General features: G+C 51.0%; 7 protein-coding genes across 7 annotated transcripts; 3 read left to right on the top strand and 4 right to left on the bottom strand.

The window, feature by feature from the left end:
* Positions 1–111: 111 nt before the first annotated feature.
* On the top strand, positions 112–601 carry BU24DRAFT_459067 (uncharacterized protein; the record flags this gene model as incomplete). The annotated part of the gene is made up of 3 exons (XM_033531695.1): positions 112–192; positions 315–389; positions 485–601. 3 exons carry the CDS (start codon positions 112–114, stop codon positions 599–601), a joined length of 273 nt encoding a protein of 90 aa, XP_033387731.1.
* Positions 602–951: 350 nt separating this feature from the next.
* On the bottom strand, positions 952–3,105 carry BU24DRAFT_439545 (phospholipase D/nuclease; the record flags this gene model as incomplete). The annotated part of the gene is made up of 2 exons (XM_033530312.1): positions 2,788–3,105; positions 952–2,571 (listed from the first exon to the last, which is right to left on the bottom strand). The coding sequence occupies exons 1-2, from the start codon at positions 2,920–2,922 to the stop codon at positions 952–954; spliced, it is 1,755 nt and encodes a 584-aa protein (XP_033387730.1). The 5' UTR covers positions 2,923–3,105.
* Positions 3,106–3,205: 100 nt separating this feature from the next.
* BU24DRAFT_419007 (delta-9 fatty acid desaturas-like protein) lies at positions 3,206–5,406 on the bottom strand. The gene is made up of 2 exons (XM_033527107.1): positions 4,796–5,406; positions 3,206–4,734 (listed from the first exon to the last, which is right to left on the bottom strand). The coding sequence occupies exons 1-2, from the start codon at positions 4,934–4,936 to the stop codon at positions 3,475–3,477; spliced, it is 1,401 nt and encodes a 466-aa protein (XP_033387729.1). The 5' UTR covers positions 4,937–5,406; the 3' UTR covers positions 3,206–3,474.
* Positions 5,407–5,794: 388 nt separating this feature from the next.
* Positions 5,795–6,484, bottom strand: BU24DRAFT_419006 (uncharacterized protein). The gene has a single exon (XM_033527106.1). It carries the CDS (start codon positions 6,153–6,155, stop codon positions 5,826–5,828), a length of 330 nt encoding a protein of 109 aa, XP_033387728.1. The 5' UTR covers positions 6,156–6,484; the 3' UTR covers positions 5,795–5,825.
* A 1,819-nt stretch (positions 6,485–8,303) lies between these two features.
* BU24DRAFT_119015 (uncharacterized protein) lies at positions 8,304–9,663 on the top strand. Its single transcript, XM_033520878.1, has one exon. It carries the CDS (start codon positions 8,785–8,787, stop codon positions 9,499–9,501), a length of 717 nt encoding a protein of 238 aa, XP_033387727.1. The 5' UTR covers positions 8,304–8,784; the 3' UTR covers positions 9,502–9,663.
* Positions 9,664–10,651: 988 nt separating this feature from the next.
* BU24DRAFT_340459 (xanthine/uracil permease protein-like protein) lies at positions 10,652–12,293 on the top strand (the record flags this gene model as incomplete). The annotated part of the gene is made up of 2 exons (XM_033523228.1): positions 10,652–10,746; positions 10,889–12,293. 2 exons carry the CDS (start codon positions 10,652–10,654, stop codon positions 12,291–12,293), a joined length of 1,500 nt encoding a protein of 499 aa, XP_033387726.1.
* Positions 12,294–12,803: 510 nt separating this feature from the next.
* Positions 12,804–15,557, bottom strand: BU24DRAFT_489359 (WD40 repeat-like protein). The gene is made up of 8 exons (XM_033533637.1): positions 15,074–15,557; positions 14,849–14,928; positions 14,550–14,765; positions 14,473–14,493; positions 14,248–14,409; positions 14,139–14,198; positions 13,980–14,086; positions 12,804–13,905 (listed from the first exon to the last, which is right to left on the bottom strand). Exons 1-8 carry the CDS (start codon positions 15,090–15,092, stop codon positions 13,131–13,133), a joined length of 1,440 nt encoding a protein of 479 aa, XP_033387725.1. The 5' UTR covers positions 15,093–15,557; the 3' UTR covers positions 12,804–13,130.
* Positions 15,558–16,705: the final 1,148 nt, after the last annotated feature.

Genomic DNA, 16,705 nt, shown 5'->3' with positions numbered 1-16,705 from the left:
CTCTTCTCCCAGCAAAACACCTCACCTCAACAACTCCAATCAACCACCACAACCACCACAACCTCTTCTTTATACCCCATCTCAAGCTTTCGAGATAATTTCATCGCCAAAATGCCAAGCGCAAAGTACCAAGAAGTCTACGCCAAGACCCGGGAGATCAAGAGCGGTCCCTCCAACGACGAGCAGCTCGACGTAAGCTCTCTCTCCCCCTTTCCCTATCCCTTCCCATTCCCCCTAAACCCACCCGCCGGCAAAAAAATTCCTGCCTGGCATAAGAAGAAGGAAAGCTAACGAGTATTGGCGGTGGGAAATAGTTGTACGGATGGGCCAAGATCGTCGAGGGAAAGGACATCGAGTCCCAGCCTAAGCCCGGCATGTTCGACATCAAGGTAAGTTTATACCCACCCCTTTTCTCCCTACCCCTCTCCCATTCGTTTGGGAGGAAAAGTGAATGCGAAATGCTAACGACCTTGGGGGATGACAGGGCAAGAAGACCCGCGAGAGGTGGCAGAAGTTCGTCGACGAGGGCGTTACCCCCGAGCAGGCCGAGAAGAACTACATCGAGTTGGCCGAGAAGCTGATCGCCCAGTACGGCTCTTAGAGGAGACGAAACATCTGAATCGGTATTCAGGAGGCGGGAAAGCACAAGGATTAGAGCTGGAAGGCAGAGTTCAGGCATGTTCGAATCACGATGTTCAAGGCAATGCATAAGCGGGTAGTTGGATTGTTGAGATGAGGAAATGCGTCTTGATAGTTCTACATGCAGCAGTGCGTTCAGGTCTTCTTGGTAATGCAGGAAGACAATGTCTAGACATATTCTTGATGTTTTGATTATCTTGATCAAACATACCGCTTGATAATCTCAATCCACATATTCCTTAGTGCAAATACAGCCAACAATTGCCTGCATGATGTTTTACGGGCCATCACCCCTAGCTATAAGTCTAGCGTTCAGTATCCATTCCAAACCTGATCTTTCCAATCAGGCTCAGTGTATGCCGAAGTTGCACACCACGGCTCTTCTGACTCCCCATAATGTTTGAGCGGGAGATCGTAAGGCATTCTGAACCCCACACAAGACTGCTTCGCTTCTTGGGTCTCCTTCTTTAAGTCCTGGCTATTCTCACGTTTAGGATCTTCAGATTGTCCAGGAGGTTGCATCAGGTCGGGTGACTCCACACTCTCCACCTCTGGAGTATCCTTCCCAAATACTGGAATCATTGACGTGCATGGACTATCGGGGGTGCCGAATAGTGCTGGCCATACAATAACCCCAGTTTCCCAACTCTGGATCCACACCTCCCCTTTCTTGTTGGTGATATCGCCCCACGCTTGCTTGGACAGATTCGCAGACGTAACCATTGCCCAATCGATCTTTTGCTGGCTTTCATCGTGAAACCTTACGTATGTTTTGATATGAGGGGCGGCATACCCACGCTCTGCTCGCCTCACTTCTGACAATGACTGCGGTTGGGAAATAGCCGAGGATTGCGAAAATTCGTTGAAATTGTTCCAATGGCAGAAGAGCGGGCGAAGGTATTCCAGCTGCTTCTGTTGGGCTTTGCTTTGAATCTTTGTGTGGATCGAAGCACCAGACCCGTACCCATCAAGAGAGCGGCGTATCTCCTCAGCAGTGGGAAAGATTATGTTGAACTTGGGTTTGGCATGAGAGCCTGCCTTCGCTGCGTTCGAGAACGAGGCAACCTTCGGCGGGTTTGGAGACGTGGAGAGGACGTCGCGAAAATTATCCAGCCATGTTGGAGCCTGCCCAAGGGTTGCTATCGACGACACCTGAACAACCAAATTCGGCGTGGGAGTGTTGTTAGTGTCCTTCGATGAGGCGGACTTCGTCATTACTGGAATAGTGGACAGAATCTCCCGAACTCCAGGCCAGCCCCATGAGGTTTGAGTTGCTGGGCTTGCCGATTCTGGCTTTCCACGGGAAGGAGTAGATGCAATAAAGGCTGCTCGAATGGATGAAAAGTCATATTCTTGCAACTTCGACCTCAACTCTTTCAACCTATTCTCGTACGCACCAAGATAACGAAGCAAATCAGATTTGAAGCGCTCACCACTCCCGATCTCAAGCTGCGACTGATTGTCTAGAGAAGCTCCGCTTTCATTCGAAAGCAATGGAAGGAGCGGCGATCTCCATACAGCTTGTGTCATATTCGCCCAATCTCGAGATATCATGTTGGCTGTGTGGATCACGACCTGGGCCTGGCCGTCATTTCGGAACAGAATCAACATCTTGCAGTGATGTGTGCCAAATGGGTCTGGCATATATGCACTGGTGAGTTCAACGTTGGGGTGACGCTCTGAAGCTTGGTAAAGACGATGCCTCCTATCATCGTCTCTCCTCCAGAACCCATGGATAATCTTGAGCTGGATGAGATTCCGCACCCGAGGATCGAAATGCCTAAGCACAAAATCGACGTCGAACAAATAATTGAAGTTCCAACATTCTATTAGCTTCGGGTCGCCGAGAATGTCGTGTAGAGTGACCGTGTCGACATTTTGATGGGGCGCAAGGTCACCAATCTTGGTAAGCTGGACAGGCGATGGTATCAACTGTGAATCTTTCACGACCGAGTTGTTCTTTTCTTCGATCAACGGCTTAGCTTCCGCCAACGGGACTGATGTTTGTGAAGACACCAAAGGCTGTGGATCCTCTTGGTCTTCTAATACCGCAGCGTTCGAAGTGTCTTTGGCCGGCGCGTCTGGAGCCTCGGATCTGACGCGACGTGACCTGGGAGGGCTAATGGATCTATGCAGGCTGTTATCCACCGCTTTTTTGCTCTGGTCGTTCGTTGCACTGTCTTTGTTTGGGCCATTAACGTTGTCCTTGACCATGGGCTGTTGTTCTGAGTCTGAGTCTAAGTCCAAGCGTTGCCGCTTGCGGGGAGGACCTTCGTGAACCATGATTCGAAAAGTCTTTGGGAGTGATCCCGCTCAGTCACAATGATGCTGTAGTGTCTTGAATCATTTAGTGGTGGGAGTTGGGATGTTGACGTGGAATTGAAGTTGATGTCAGGTTAGGAAAGAGCTTCAGTAGGGTAGGCAGCTTTACCATAGCTTGTTGCCTACTCGTTATGGCAGGAACGGACCACCAATGGTGCCAGCCTATTTGTACATATTGTCACTCCAATTAAAAAAAGTCACAGTGCAAGGTGCGATATATGATTTAAGTGAATGAGAAAGTTGATGTGACTTCGTTATTGGATATCATTTTGCATTGAGCCCATCCACAAATTGTTTTGATTCAGAGCTCAACTGGCATATAACTATATAGGCTGCGAGTGTAAGTCGAGTTACAATACGATTTACGCCGTCTAAAACCGAGCCTTTGAACCCAAAGCGCCCGGGAATGAATGTTTGTAGAGGGAAAAGCACACCACCGTGGCTGAAATGCCATTTTTTTCAGACGCCAAAGACTCGCTCAAAACTGATGAAAATAATCATAATGGAAACATCTTATGCCGCACTCGCGCTGACAATTGGTTGCTGGATCTTGGTAACCTGGTTGCCAGCACGGATGATTGGGTTGCCAAATTCATCCTTTGAGTATTGGGCGTCCTTGTTCTCCTTCTGGGCACGCTTCCAGATCTCGACCTCGCATCCACCGCGGATGAGACCGACACGCATGGTGGAGAGCAAGTTGTGAGCAGCGTTGGAGTGGAAGTAGACACCTCCGTTGAACATGGCGGTGGCATCCTTGCCGAGGCCGCTCTTGATGAGGGCGCGGCCTCCGGGGTGCTCGTTGATGAACTCGGTGACGTCGTGTACGATTCCGGCGATACAGACAAGACCACGGCCGTTGTTAGACTGCTCGACGAAGTCATCCCACTCAATGACGGGGAGCTGCTCGAGAGGAACACCCCAGTCAAGCTGGGAGCGCTTCTGGTCAAGCTTCTTCTGCAATTGCTGGACACGGCCCTTCTCAATCTCGTTGGCACGGAACTGCTTCAAGCCGTAGGCAAGGCCGAGCTTCGACCACACCCAGATGCACCACTTGGTGGGGTCGTACTGGTGCCACTCGATGGCGTTACGGTAGTCGGAGGGGAACTCGTGATGGAAGTTGTGGTAGCCCTCACCGAGAGTGACAAGAGCAGTGATGACGTGATCCCTGGGGCTGTTACGGTCATCGAAGGGCTGGTCTCCGAGCCAATGGGCCAGGGAGTTGACGCAGAAGGTAGCCTGCTGGACGAAGAAGATACGGAGGATACCGGCGTAGATGAATCCACCCTGGAAGTCTCCCCACAGGAGGCCAGCAACGAGAGTAGGGAAGATCAAGCCCATGAAGGCAACGACCTCGAGGTAGTGCTTGTGTTGCCAGATGACGACGGGGTCCTCGTTCAAGTCGGTGATGTCGCTACGGCCGATGCGCTTGGGGTTCTGCTTCATGACCATCCATCCAAGATGGCTGTAGAGAAGTCCCTTGCGAACGGAGTAGGGGTCCTTGTTGGTATCGGTGTAGCGGTGATGGGCACGATGTCCACGAGACCACCATCGGATGGAGCCCTCGACGGCACCTCCGCCAACAGCGGCGAGGAAGATCTGCAATGGCAAGCGGGCGCTGTAGGACTTGTGGGCCCAGAGACGATGGTATCCGGCGGTGATTCCAAGACCGGTCCAGAAGTAGTAGATGACTGCCCAGAGGGCGGTCTTCCACTGCAACGGGGTCCAGAAGGCGGCAACGCAGCCCAGGGCGGGTATACCGAGGATGAAGAAGCACTAGAACAGTTATCAGCGAAATGTCCAAACATTGAATGGGGAGCGAGTAGTGAATACGTACGTTGAGCCAGTCGACGTGCTTGTACCAGTTGCTCTTTGTGATCGGGGTATCGGTGATGTGGACTTTCTTGGTCTCAGCAGGCTCGGAGACGAACTGAGGGTCCACGGCGAGGTCGCCGGCGACGGCTTGGTGGGACGGCATGGCGATTCGTAGAAAATGTAGTAGAATCTAGGAGATAGCGAAGGAAATTGGAGGAGCTGGAGGTTTCCGAGGGACGATGGGGTGAGGAAGGAGGCGAGGGCCCTCGATAGTCGAAATTCCCAGCAAGCCTCACAGGGGACTCTTCAACCACACCGTTGAACGAACGCAGGTGGCAGCACCACACTCGAAGAAATTCGAGCAATGAATTAGGTGAGGGAGGAAGAGGGAAATGGGAGTGAAGTCGTGAGGGGAAAAGAAGAGAAGAAGGGAGGTAGAAGTGGCGGGCGAGGGAAGATAATAAAGATAAATAAAATACACGTACTTCCCGCAAGTTCTACCTGGAGTGGCTAGTGTATCAACGAAATAGTATGAGTAGGTAGGGTAGCGCTGGGTAAGGCGGTGGAATGGAAGTAGCAAAGTTCGTTTAGGTTGAGGTGAGGGTCCGCCCGGGAGAGTGAGCCGGGGCTCAGTAGAGCGTAGCGTAGCAAGTCGGAGCGATGTGAAGTGTTGAATCCCCTCCCCCCAACAAGAATGGAAAAGAACAACCACCAACCACCATTCACTGCTACGAATCACCGGGGGCTAAAATGGTAAGAAAAATTCACTAACAGCCGTAGGGAGAAAATGGACCGGGACCTTGCATAATGCATTCCTACGCAGCAGCACAGTAACAATACGAGCGACTTTTTCACTTTGTCAGTAACTATCGACCAGATGTGTCCATTGCGCTGCCCATCATTTCGTAATGACATCTAGCACGACTCTTACCATTCGCCACTTTGCCCTCTATCGGCACCGGGTGGCGTATCATAATCCGTAACTGTTTGTATCACCTGGGGAAAATTACGACGGTAGAATTGGAGGGATCTACAATTCCAGGGACCGTTGATCACGTCGAGAACAGTCCGACAGCTTCCACAGTCAAACGATTCCACATAATTGAATGCAGCTTGTGAGGTCTAGCCATACACCTTGTGTTGGCATCTCCTGCACCATGACAGACACAGTTCCAGCGACAATTGCCTGCACGAAAAGGGTACTTTAGGTGCTCGTTCTTCAGAAGTAGAGACAAACAAGAGGAGGCAGCCAGCCCTATGGCGAGCGATACGGATCCAACCAAAAGCTTCCAGGATTCTACCCCGAAAAGGCGGTCTGCTCCGAGAAGGTCTCGGCAACGAACTCCCCAGAATCTACTCCATACTTCCCTTCCCTCGATCATGTCGGTGCGGTGACGCAAAGACAAGCACCTGCATTTGCTATTCAATTCAAGTCGATACAAACGAACGAACCCCTCCTTCCCGTGGTGAATGGTGGCGTGATACAGATGAAATGCCCATCAAATCACAATTGATTCATTCTTTTGGATTTACCTCGGTGCCGTGTGCCCATGGAAGAAGAAAGACATCGGAAAGGGAAGTCTAAGAGTCAGATCTTCTCCACAATTCGCATCACACTTGTGTCGAGAAGAGAGCAGCTTGCGATTGATGCGAATTTGGTGCAAACCCCAGCCTCTCACCAGCGAGGATGGTTTTTTCCATAAACGAGGGTAAACTCCGTAGAAACAATTGTTACAGGAGTAGATTCGTTGTGTCCTAGCCTAACAGTAGTTACTCGTATGAACAGGCCTTGGTTGTAAAGAAAATGTCTGCCACGAACCCTCCAGAAGGGACTGTGCTGCTAACCAATAAAGGCTAGCCTCGCAAGCTCTCCTCATTCGGGATAGTCTCTCTTGGCCACCCTGTCACCTCAAACTTGCCTGCACACTCTGATTACTCTCTTCTCTCCGACTGTCCGACAAACAGGCAGAGTCCAGCCCATCCAGCAGCAGCAATTGAATTGATCAATCAATCAATCAATCAATCAAATCACACACTTGATTATCGTTACGATAGTCAATCAGAATCGATACAATCAATCATAACAATCAACCTCCCCATACCTCCCCTTCATCTCTCCGACACTGCCGTTCAACAGTTCCGTCCACCTATCCTATTCCGTCGCATCATCTTGTCATATGAATACCCAAATGTATTGGTAGATTAGCATTTGCCTATCTATCTTGCTGAACTGCCAGATATCAACAACTGCATAACCCCTCTCGCTGCCGTCATTGACACCAACAACCATCCTATCGGTGATCCAACAACCAAGATATTTCAGCAGCTAATTTCTGACACCCAACAATGGCATCTATCACAATATCTACGAATACCTACCTCGGCACTCACATCATCATTCGCGAGGACGCAATGCAATACCCTGATCAGGCTCGATTGCAACCGATCTCTACCTACGAGTAGCTTAACATGTGGCTCCTCAGATGCCAGGCAAGCATGAAGCATTCCTCGGACCCGTGAAACATATGTCATTGCCAATCGTCAATGGACGTGAATTACTGTAACTGGAAGTAGGCTGGACGTCGTTCATGCATACTTGCCGTCGCTCCCGCCTTGCCTATTGTAGGCAAGCTTCCTAATCATCTACCCAGAACATAGATCTACCTATCTGATTGTTTACAATATGTAAGCACATACGGTCTACTATCTACGTTCTTAATATAGTATGCAGCATTCCGTGACGTGTGTGTGCGTCTTGCCATTCTGACGAGTCTTGGTGCGTAGCAGCAAACCAAAGTGAGTGTCTGTTCGAACAAGCACCCATACTTATGAACCATATCACCATCTAGTTGCATCAAAAGCGATAGGAGTGCTGATTCCTTCTGACATCACACACGCTTGAACGAGATACACCATACTCAGACTATATTGACCCAGTTCCCCCACAGTTGGCCATACCATTTCCCTACTTAGACGCTCAATATACGACCCGAATCTGGGGAACACCCATGTCCCAATCATGGTGCATGTCTTCCTCATGGCATCCATAGATTGATTAACATTGCTTTAGCGAGCGCTTTAGACATCAAGTATCATTTGGACGCTCGCATTAACAGACAATCATCTGTATGCTGGGAACATTTGTGGGATATAGTGACGCCTCCTTTGTCGACCTCTTATCTTATCTCGTCGCAGATACTCGATTCGATGCTCCAGCCTTCGACATCATAAGAACGCCCACTTCGACGAACAGTGTGAAGTAGCCCGGGATTCTCACGCAATTGGCTATCATGTTAGCTGTCTCGATGATTGCATATCACATCACAATCCCTATTTCCAACCTGATCCGCGGCTTCTGCATCATTGATCGAGACAGCAGGACGAAACATCACCAACCATATAACCCCTAGTCAGAGGCGACCAGCAATTGTACTTGTCCTTCGATCAAACATGCAGCCGAGTGCTGCAAAAGCATACATCAATTGCACTCACACACTTACCATCGTCAAAGCAACGCCCATCAAGCCATTTTGATCCCATCCCCCAAGGTCGAAATCCTTATCACAACCAACCACGCGATCACGCCACCAGCTCACGGGGGAATATGATACGCGACCATAGCATCGTCAATCATCCACATAGATAACCTTAGTTCTTCCATCCTCCCCTCCTCCTCTCCTGTCGCGTATCGAAGTAATGAGAAGAAGAGGGTTCTGATCATCTCGCCATTGTCGAACTACGTATGTACTAACCCCACGCTCGTGTTGACGCTTTGAGTAACTGCCTCATTGTGATAACGCGTTACTATCATGAGTCGAGTATACTGGGGATCTGAAAAGACGACAGGAGAGAGCGCGAGAGAAGGGGAGGTAAGTTTCGCGTGGAAGGTAGGGAGGTGCTTGATAACGATCTGACGACTTTTCTGGTTTACGCCTTTGTGGATGTAGTGTTTTGTATTGAGATGTTGGATAGCCTCACTCGTGGCATGGTGTGGTATGATGTGAGAATCCAATGTCCCAAAGGATATCTGGATATTCATCGTTCCCTCGAGATATCATACTCGCAGGAAGCCTGACATCAACACTCTGCGAATTCCTTGAGGAGAATCCTCACATCGACATCCAAACCATCAGAACGAAGAAAAAAGTAAGGGAAAAAAAGATCAAAGTTCTAGAAGTCATCTACATCGTCATCTACTCGGTAGATGCTTTGCTTATAGATAGCAGATCAATTACTGGGGCCTGGAAACACATCTCCGCCTGTTCTCCTCGCACAGCACCGCTTCCCACTGGCGTTGGCGCAAGTCCATCCTGGAAGGACATCGCCGGCCAGCGGGATCTCGAAAGTGTGGCTACGAACCACTCGGTTGGACGACGAGGCCCTCGTGCAGCGAACTTGCATGAAACCATACTGTGTACATCAATAGATACCTACAAGGTAACATATGTTCATACATGGATAGATAGGCTACCCTACAGATCTCCCGACGACAACATGTGGGATGTCAACCCATTCAACCCCAGCCCCAGATCCCCCATCGGAGACCACCGCCTTGCCGTGATTCGTCGACTCTCCCATCTCGGACCAATCACATCACAGGAAAGCATATCATCTCTCCCTTATCTCTGCGACCTCTACGTTAAGCTTTTAGCTGATATAAAACCCCCAATAATAATTCACCCCTACACTGTGTACTCTTGTGCATATGCGGTTTGCGGATGCGGATGACGGGAGAGGGAAATCAATAGCGAATTCGCAAGGCGTCCTCCGGCGACGGCGGCGGATAGCGACAATGCTGCGTATCTATCTCTGCGAAAAAGGCCTCTCATCGGGCATCTCCATACACAATTGTGTGTGTTGTTGCCTCGTGGCGTCTGCGATCTCGGCATTCATTCTCCCATACACTGACTCTCACATGGTTGACTATTTTCTTCCAATTGCTTGGACGAGCTAGTAAGCGCGATATTGTTTTGGTCTCGCCTTGTGTCTGTATCTGATACCCAGGCACTAGTTGTAACTATGCAGATTGGAGGGACCCGACGATGAGACCACTACATCGTGAAGGAAGGGGGGAGAAAAAAGGCGACAACCGAAACCGACGATGGCATTTTTTCGCACACTCTCTCTTGCTTATCTACGATGGATGATGGCTTGTGTAGTTGTTGTGACATGATATATAAAATACTTCTTTCCACACAGTCCAATCCCGATACCCTCCCCATCGACCATCGAGCAATCCAATCCTACTCCATTAAATAAGCCCCATCACCCATCACCCATCCATCCAATTCCAACGATCGACAAAAATCGACAATCCCCATCGTTGATAAAAAGGCTGACCGATCCCGCGTATTTCCTTCTTATTTCCTTTTTCCTCCCCAATCTGCTGCTTTCCCCGCAGTATCTGCATCGTTTCCCAAACAGCCACCACAAAGGCGAATCGACCTTGAACTAGCGCGGCACGCGACCTCCAATCCTCCTCTAGGATCTAACTATTACTACTCCCCGCGACTTATATATACCAAAGCTCCTCGATCCATAGCAGCTGCTCTCCCACAAATCGCAAGGGAATAATCGTTCATACCCATACCTGACGGGCAATTGGAAACCATCCGTCTCGACTATCTCCAACACATCGTCGGGAAGTCATTGAGAGTCAACAGCGAGGACATCCACACCTCCCCGCCACCACCGTCAAAAGTTCTGATAATCCCCACCAAACCGAACCCAATTGACTGATGAACGACCACCATTGAGAGGATCTCACCAATTTCACATTTCTCCATAGGTTCCACAAAACCCTTTCTCAAAAAAGTGATATTATACGAGAAAAAGAACCGAGAATAAGGACTTTTTTGCAAGAACTCACACAATCGCAATGGCCGAATATCCAGATCGAATCGGTCCTGACCACGCGCCCAAGCGCAGCTTTGGAGAGAAATGCAGACGTCTCGCGAAGGCGTTTAGTACGAGGTACGTTGAGATGTGACTGAATAAGAAGGGAGAAAAAATCATTGAAGAAGCTCGCTCGTACGATTGCTCGAACTCATATTCTGAAGAATCTTCGTATACAATTTGTAAATCCGTCCAAAAGCTGATTGCAATGCACTTCTAGGGAAGGACTCATTGGAAACTACGACTACGCATTTCTTTTCAAGCCCAACCTCCCGTTCCTGAAGAAGGAGCGGCGAGCAGCTCCGTTCTTCGGTCTGAACGACCGCATGCCCGTTTTCCTGGCATTGCTCTTGGGCTTCCAGCACGCACTTGCAATGTTGGCCGGCGTCATCACGCCGCCCATCATCCTCGCCAACGCGGCGAACCTCACCCCAGAGCTCCAGAAGTACCTCGTGTCGACGTCGTTGATCGTGTGCGGTATCCTGTCTTCCATCCAGATCACCCGCTTCCACATCTACAAGACGCCGTACTACATCGGCACCGGACTCATCAGCGTCGTCGGCACGTCATTTGCGACCATCCCCGTAGCCACCGGCGCCCTCAGCCAGATGTACGCAACGGGATTCTGCCCCACGGCAGCGAATGGAACCAAACTCCCATGCCCGGACGGCTACGGCGCGATCCTGGGAACGCAGTGCATCTGCGCGCTTCTCGAAATCCTGATGGCCTTCACGCCTCCCCGGATCCTCAAGCGCATCTTCCCGCCGCTCGTCACTGGACCGACCGTCATGCTGATCGGCGTCAAGCTCATTCAGTCCGGGTTCCAGAACTGGGCGGGTGGCTCGGGGGACTGCAAGTCCATGCCCGCGACTGGTCTCTTCCGATTGTGCCCCAATATCAATGCGCCGCGACCGTTGCCATGGGGTTCTGCTGAGTTCATCGGCCTCGGATTCTCCGTCTTCATCACCATCATCCTCTGCGAGCGCTTCGGATCTCCTATCATGAAGTCTACGGCTGTGGTCATTGGTCTGCTGGTTGGCTGCATCATTGCGGGTGCAACTGGATACTTCGACAAGAGCACCATCGATGCTTCGCCCGCCGCCTCCTTCATCTGGGTGCACACCTTCAAGCTTAGCGTGTATGGGCCGATAGTGTTACCGTTATTAGCAGTCTACATGGTCCTCGCCATGGAGGCCATCGGCGATATCACAGCAACGTGCGACGTGTCGCGTCTAGAAGTCGATGGCGAGCTGTTCGACTCTCGCATCCAGGGAGGCGTGCTCGCTGACGGTCTCAATGGCATCCTCGCTGGCCTCTGCACCATCACCCCGATGTCCACATTCGCACAGAACAACGGCGTCATCGCGCTCACGCGCTGCGCCAACCGCAAGGCTGGATATGCCTGCTGTTTCTGGCTCATCATCATGGGTATCTTCGCCAAGTTCGCTGCCGCTCTGGTCGCCATCCCCAGCTCCGTGCTCGGTGGCATGACGACCTTCCTCTTCTCCGCCGTCACGGTGTCCGGTATCAGGATCATTTCCACGATGCCATTCACGAGGCGGAACCGCTTCATCCTGACCGCTGGGTTCGCGCTCGGTTTCGGCGCCACCATGGTTCCTAAGTAAGTTCTCATCCTATCCTTTTCTCCCTCGTTTCTTCGCATTCCCAGTAACAAAATTCTGACTTCCTCCGCAGCTGGTTCTCCTTCGTCTTCACGTACTCCGGACCTAACCGCGCCCTCCTCGGCTTCTACAATGCCATCGAGCTCATCATGGAAACCGGATTCGCCATCGTTGCCCTCGTCACCGTCATCCTCAACCTCCTCCTACCCGAGGAGATCGAAGACGAGGAGATCCCCGAGCTCACTGCGAACGAAGCGGACGCAGCGAAGGACCAGGAAGAATGGGAGAGGATCCGGAAGGGCCAGAACAAGGAGTCGAGCGAGGACTATGGCAACGATAGCATCGAGGTTGCGCCGGCTGGGAAGGCATGATTGTACGATTGAACTTGGCACAAAAATGAACGATAACGAAGTTGCGATTCCGATAAAAACATGTCGTGGGCAGAGACGTGGAGGGATGGGAGGAAACCAAAAAAGGGGGTTCGATTGGACATCCGCGGTCCAGGTGTTGTATGCATGTTGGGATTTTTTTCTTATATTTCTGTTGTACAGTTATTCGAGTATATACCCCCCACTGTCGTTAAGTTGAGCAGTTGGTTAAAGACTCTTCACCCATCGCTCAAGCATATACATGTCTTGATGTAAAGGCGAGAACGGGATCCACACGCATTTTCGAAAAGAGGGCATTGAACAATTCCTCTTGTCACTGCTCTAGCATAAGAATTGAAGCCTGTTCAAATCAAACTTTGCGCCCCCTATATCAGTAAATTTGGCAATCAACTCCACGGTTCGATAACGTCTTTACGATCTCGATGAACCAACCTATTTACCTGCGTTAAGTTCATCTTCTGAAAATTGCAATCACCCCTTTATCCCCGGTCGCTATGCACCAGTCCCCGCATGGACTCCACGCAACCTGGCGCACCGTGAACGCATATTTTGGCACCACGACGCTCTTATGAGCTTTGATGGGATGAAAAGGGTCTCCAATTCCCTTCTGCACTGTGACCTCTTTTGCCTTCTTTACCTTCTTCTTGCGTCGTCCGGGAGGCCGACCAACGGGTCGGGGACCGCTGATGCCGGTCACGGGCGTGCTTCTCCCGCTCTCCACTTCGCTCGCGGCGACAGAAGCGGTGACCGATGAAGAAGATGAGGCCTCACTTGCAGCTCGGTCTTGGTTCCTCAGCGCCCACGTCTTGTCGAGGACTTTCGATGGATCAGAATCGGCGAGGGAGAGCGCATCGCCGACACCTGCGTCCTCCAGGGCCTGGAGGTCCCAGAAGAAGACGGTGCTTTTGCCGACGTTTCCTGCTGCGAGGATCGGCGGTTGGCCCAGCCCGTGGAAGAGGCTGAAGCGGAGATAGTACTCGTCACCGACATTGGGTAGCCCGAAGGCTAGCAGGCGCTGGAAGCGGCCGTCCCAGGCAGACCTCGTCTTCAAGGTCCAGTCGGTGGGTAATCGGACTTCCTCATTCTCGAAGGAGGTTGCTTCCAATGGGACTGGGGCTGCAGGCGGCGCTGAAAGGTCTGCACCATCGAAGTTATCGATGCGCCACAAGATGATTTGTCCGCCACGAGCTGCCCTAGACAGAATGAGGTCGCCGTAGAACTGAATACTGGACCAGTTTCAGCTTTGCTCGATCTGAAGCAGAAAGCGCCGGGCGACAGCTTGGGGATGGCGGGGGCTTACCAGTCGATGTAATCGGTATGTATCTCCGTGGAAGAAAAGTGCGGATAGTGAATGACGGGCGTCCTATCGGATAAGCTGCCGCCCTTTTGGACCGCAGGAATATGCCACTGCAGCTCATTAGGTGGATTGCACAGCAAGGGGATGAGAGATGGGTGTCACCAAATTCACACGGGCGTCCAAACCCCCCGACAACAGCCATTTTCCATTGCGGTGAAACCCCTGGAACGATTCAGACCGTAATCTATTGCCAAAGAGCTCAGGCACTTACGAGTGCCAATACGCTCTCCTGGTGACCCTCTCCGTGCAATATTGCAGCGCAGCGCTGCTTCTCGTGCGCGGGATCTAGGCTCCAAATGCGTATGCCCTGGTCATCTGAGGCAGAAGCTAGAACATATGGATCCGTGGGACAAACTGCGAGGTCTTGGATTGCCTGGAAGGGAGAAACGACATCAGCCAATCTGGGTGCGGAGAAGATTTCAAGGTGTCAACCTACACCGCCATGTCCTGCGAGAGTCTGTATTCATACGTCAGTGCAACGCTGTAAGACTTCTGGTGAGAGGACATGTTTACCATCACAATCTCACCGGTAACCACATTGAGAATCTTTATTCGAGGATCTGATCCAGCAACACAAACCAGTGGATCACCATTTTTGACACGTGACCAAGCGAGACTGTTCAAGCCGAATCCCACATCAACTCCAATTTCTTGGTGGTCTTCATCTTGAAACCACCTCAAGACCTCAATGGCGTCATCCTCGGAAGGTATACACCGGCAGATGACAGTCTAGGCCTGTCAGTCCATAGGAAGGAGATGGGGGGAATTATGGGTCGCGGTTGTTGCACTGTAGTACACCTTTGACTACTCACATTGGAAGCGCCAGTCACGGCAAAGACGGGTGGCTTTCCTGACTGCGTGTACGGACAAAACTTGATATCGTACCAGGTAGCTGGTAGAGACATTAGTTACGATGCATGGAGGACGAAGGAAGAGTGGAGAATCACTCACTAGCTTCATCAGCCTAATGAATGGGTGGGATACGTCGTTAGCCCCGAGATTAAACCATAAAGTAATCAAGACCATTCAGCGTAAGTTAGTTTCATACCTGTGCATTGAGCCTCAGGGTCGTAAAGAGAGTAGGGAGGTCACGGCGGTGATGCGTGCTCGACATTGCAGGAAAGCCAGTAGACTCAGGATGGGGTAGGATAGGATCGATAGTTCGGTATGCCGGTATTCGGAATCAGAGGAAGCGAGGGGCGGCACCAATGCAAGACGGAGTATGGTGACAGTGATGGTGAATGGAGACTACCTAAGCACGAGATTGGGTGAATTGTGGTGAAGCAGAAGCATCAGGGTCGAGATGCGCAGGGGTGCAGTGCCCAACGAGAGAGTCTAAAATATGATTGCAGCTCATGCTCCTGCAGATGGAAGGAAATACGAGGGTCAAAGGGAGTATTCTGATATGAGATGGTGTACGAAGTATAATGTACAAGTGGGTTGAGTGGATGGATGAGTGAAGATGAATGGGTACGAGGTGCAAGGTAGGGTAGGAAGTTAGGGAAGGGTGGCGGTTGGTGGTTGCTTGCTGTGTAGGCAAGTTACTAGGAGAGAGGAAGAGCAAAGCGTGTGGGGGACGAAAGAGGCGCTTGGCGACGGTTACTAGCGTAGCACCTTGGCTAACAACTTTGTTTGCGTGCAATCGAAATCGACGATGACATTACATGGCCATACATGTGCATACATACGGTCCTCGCTCATGAGGGACAAGGCGTATCCGCATTATTACAACACAAACGCTTCGGGACATCGAAACGCCACCATCCGGCTGTGTGACCCGTAGAAAAAGTTGGGAATCAGGTTCTTGATACTCCAATTCGAGCACTTGTGGTTGGAATCCACAGCACCAAAGGCGTAACTTAAAGACATATCCTCTCCGGTATGGAGAAATCCGTTGTCATTTCTTGCCCTGTCACCCTTCGTTCTGTTTGCTTTCTACGCAGTGTTCCGGATAGCAGTCTTAATCCATAGCGTAGGACCGCTCTATCCTTTCGCTGGCAACTATTCTACAATGAGCCCTCACAACAGTCGTTGTAGGCCAGAAGACACTTGAAGCTTGAAGTCCAGGTTCTAATGACCTGTCATTGTTCTTGGGAGTATGTGATTTTGCGACGACAGGTCGTACTTAATGCTACAGACGAGGATCCCCCCGCTATCCGATCCTCTGGTTGATGCAGAAAGGTAGCCAATGACCAAAGCATTAGGATAGCAGTTCGACTCGCGTTGCGCCTAACCTGCTACTGCTTAAGGGCTAAGGCCATGCAGGAAGACGGTGACAGGGCGGCGGCACGGGTTCTAAGCAGGGACATGGATCAAAGAAAGCAGGGTGGTGGGAGACTCTGGAGGAACCTAAATACGGGAACGGAGCTGATGCCCTGACAAGTCAGGCGAGTCGGAATTGCGTAAGGGTAGAGTTGGCGTACTGGTACAATAATAGGCAACCGAGAGAGGCGAGCAGGCGAGCCCAACCAAAGGATAGGTGAGGTGCATGAGAGGTGCAGCAAAAGGGTGCAAGGTTGGGAGAGAAAGAGAGTGTGTAGGTAATATCTATTGGAGTAACTAACTATCAACTACAGCCTACAGGAACATGTTGTAGAGCAAGGATCGGCCGCTGGGTTACTCGGCACGTGTTACGGGTTTTGTTATAGTTCTTCTCGGTGCAAACCTGT

Source organism: Aaosphaeria arxii, assembly GCF_010015735.1.
Source record: "Aaosphaeria arxii CBS 175.79 unplaced genomic scaffold BU24scaffold_2, whole genome shotgun sequence".
NCBI lineage: Eukaryota > Fungi > Ascomycota > Dothideomycetes > Pleosporales > Aaosphaeria > Aaosphaeria arxii.
This window is presented reverse-complemented; position numbering and strand designations above follow the sequence as displayed.

Bases quoted from the DNA above. Each gene is read 5' to 3' on its own strand.
- BU24DRAFT_419007 (XM_033527107.1), bottom strand. From the start codon at position 4,936: ATGCCGTCCCACCAAGCCGTCGCCGGCGACCTCGCCGTGGACCCTCAG. The intron at 4,735-4,795 runs GTACGTATTCAC...TAACTGTTCTAG, and splicing joins AGCACGTCGACTGGCTCAAC to TGCTTCTTCATCCTCGGTAT.
- BU24DRAFT_489359 (XM_033533637.1), bottom strand. The intron at 14,766-14,848 runs GTGAGTAGTCAA...TGACAGGCCTAG, and splicing joins CCGTGACTGGCGCTTCCAAT to ACTGTCATCTGCCGGTGTAT. The intron at 14,199-14,247 runs GTAAGTGCCTGA...GAATCGTTCCAG, and splicing joins AGGAGAGCGTATTGGCACTC to GGGTTTCACCGCAATGGAAA.
- BU24DRAFT_419006 (XM_033527106.1), bottom strand. From the start codon at position 6,155: ATGATCGAGGGAAGGGAAGTATGGAGTAGATTCTGGGGAGTTCGTTGC.
- BU24DRAFT_119015 (XM_033520878.1), top strand. From the start codon at position 8,785: ATGTCCCAAAGGATATCTGGATATTCATCGTTCCCTCGAGATATCATA.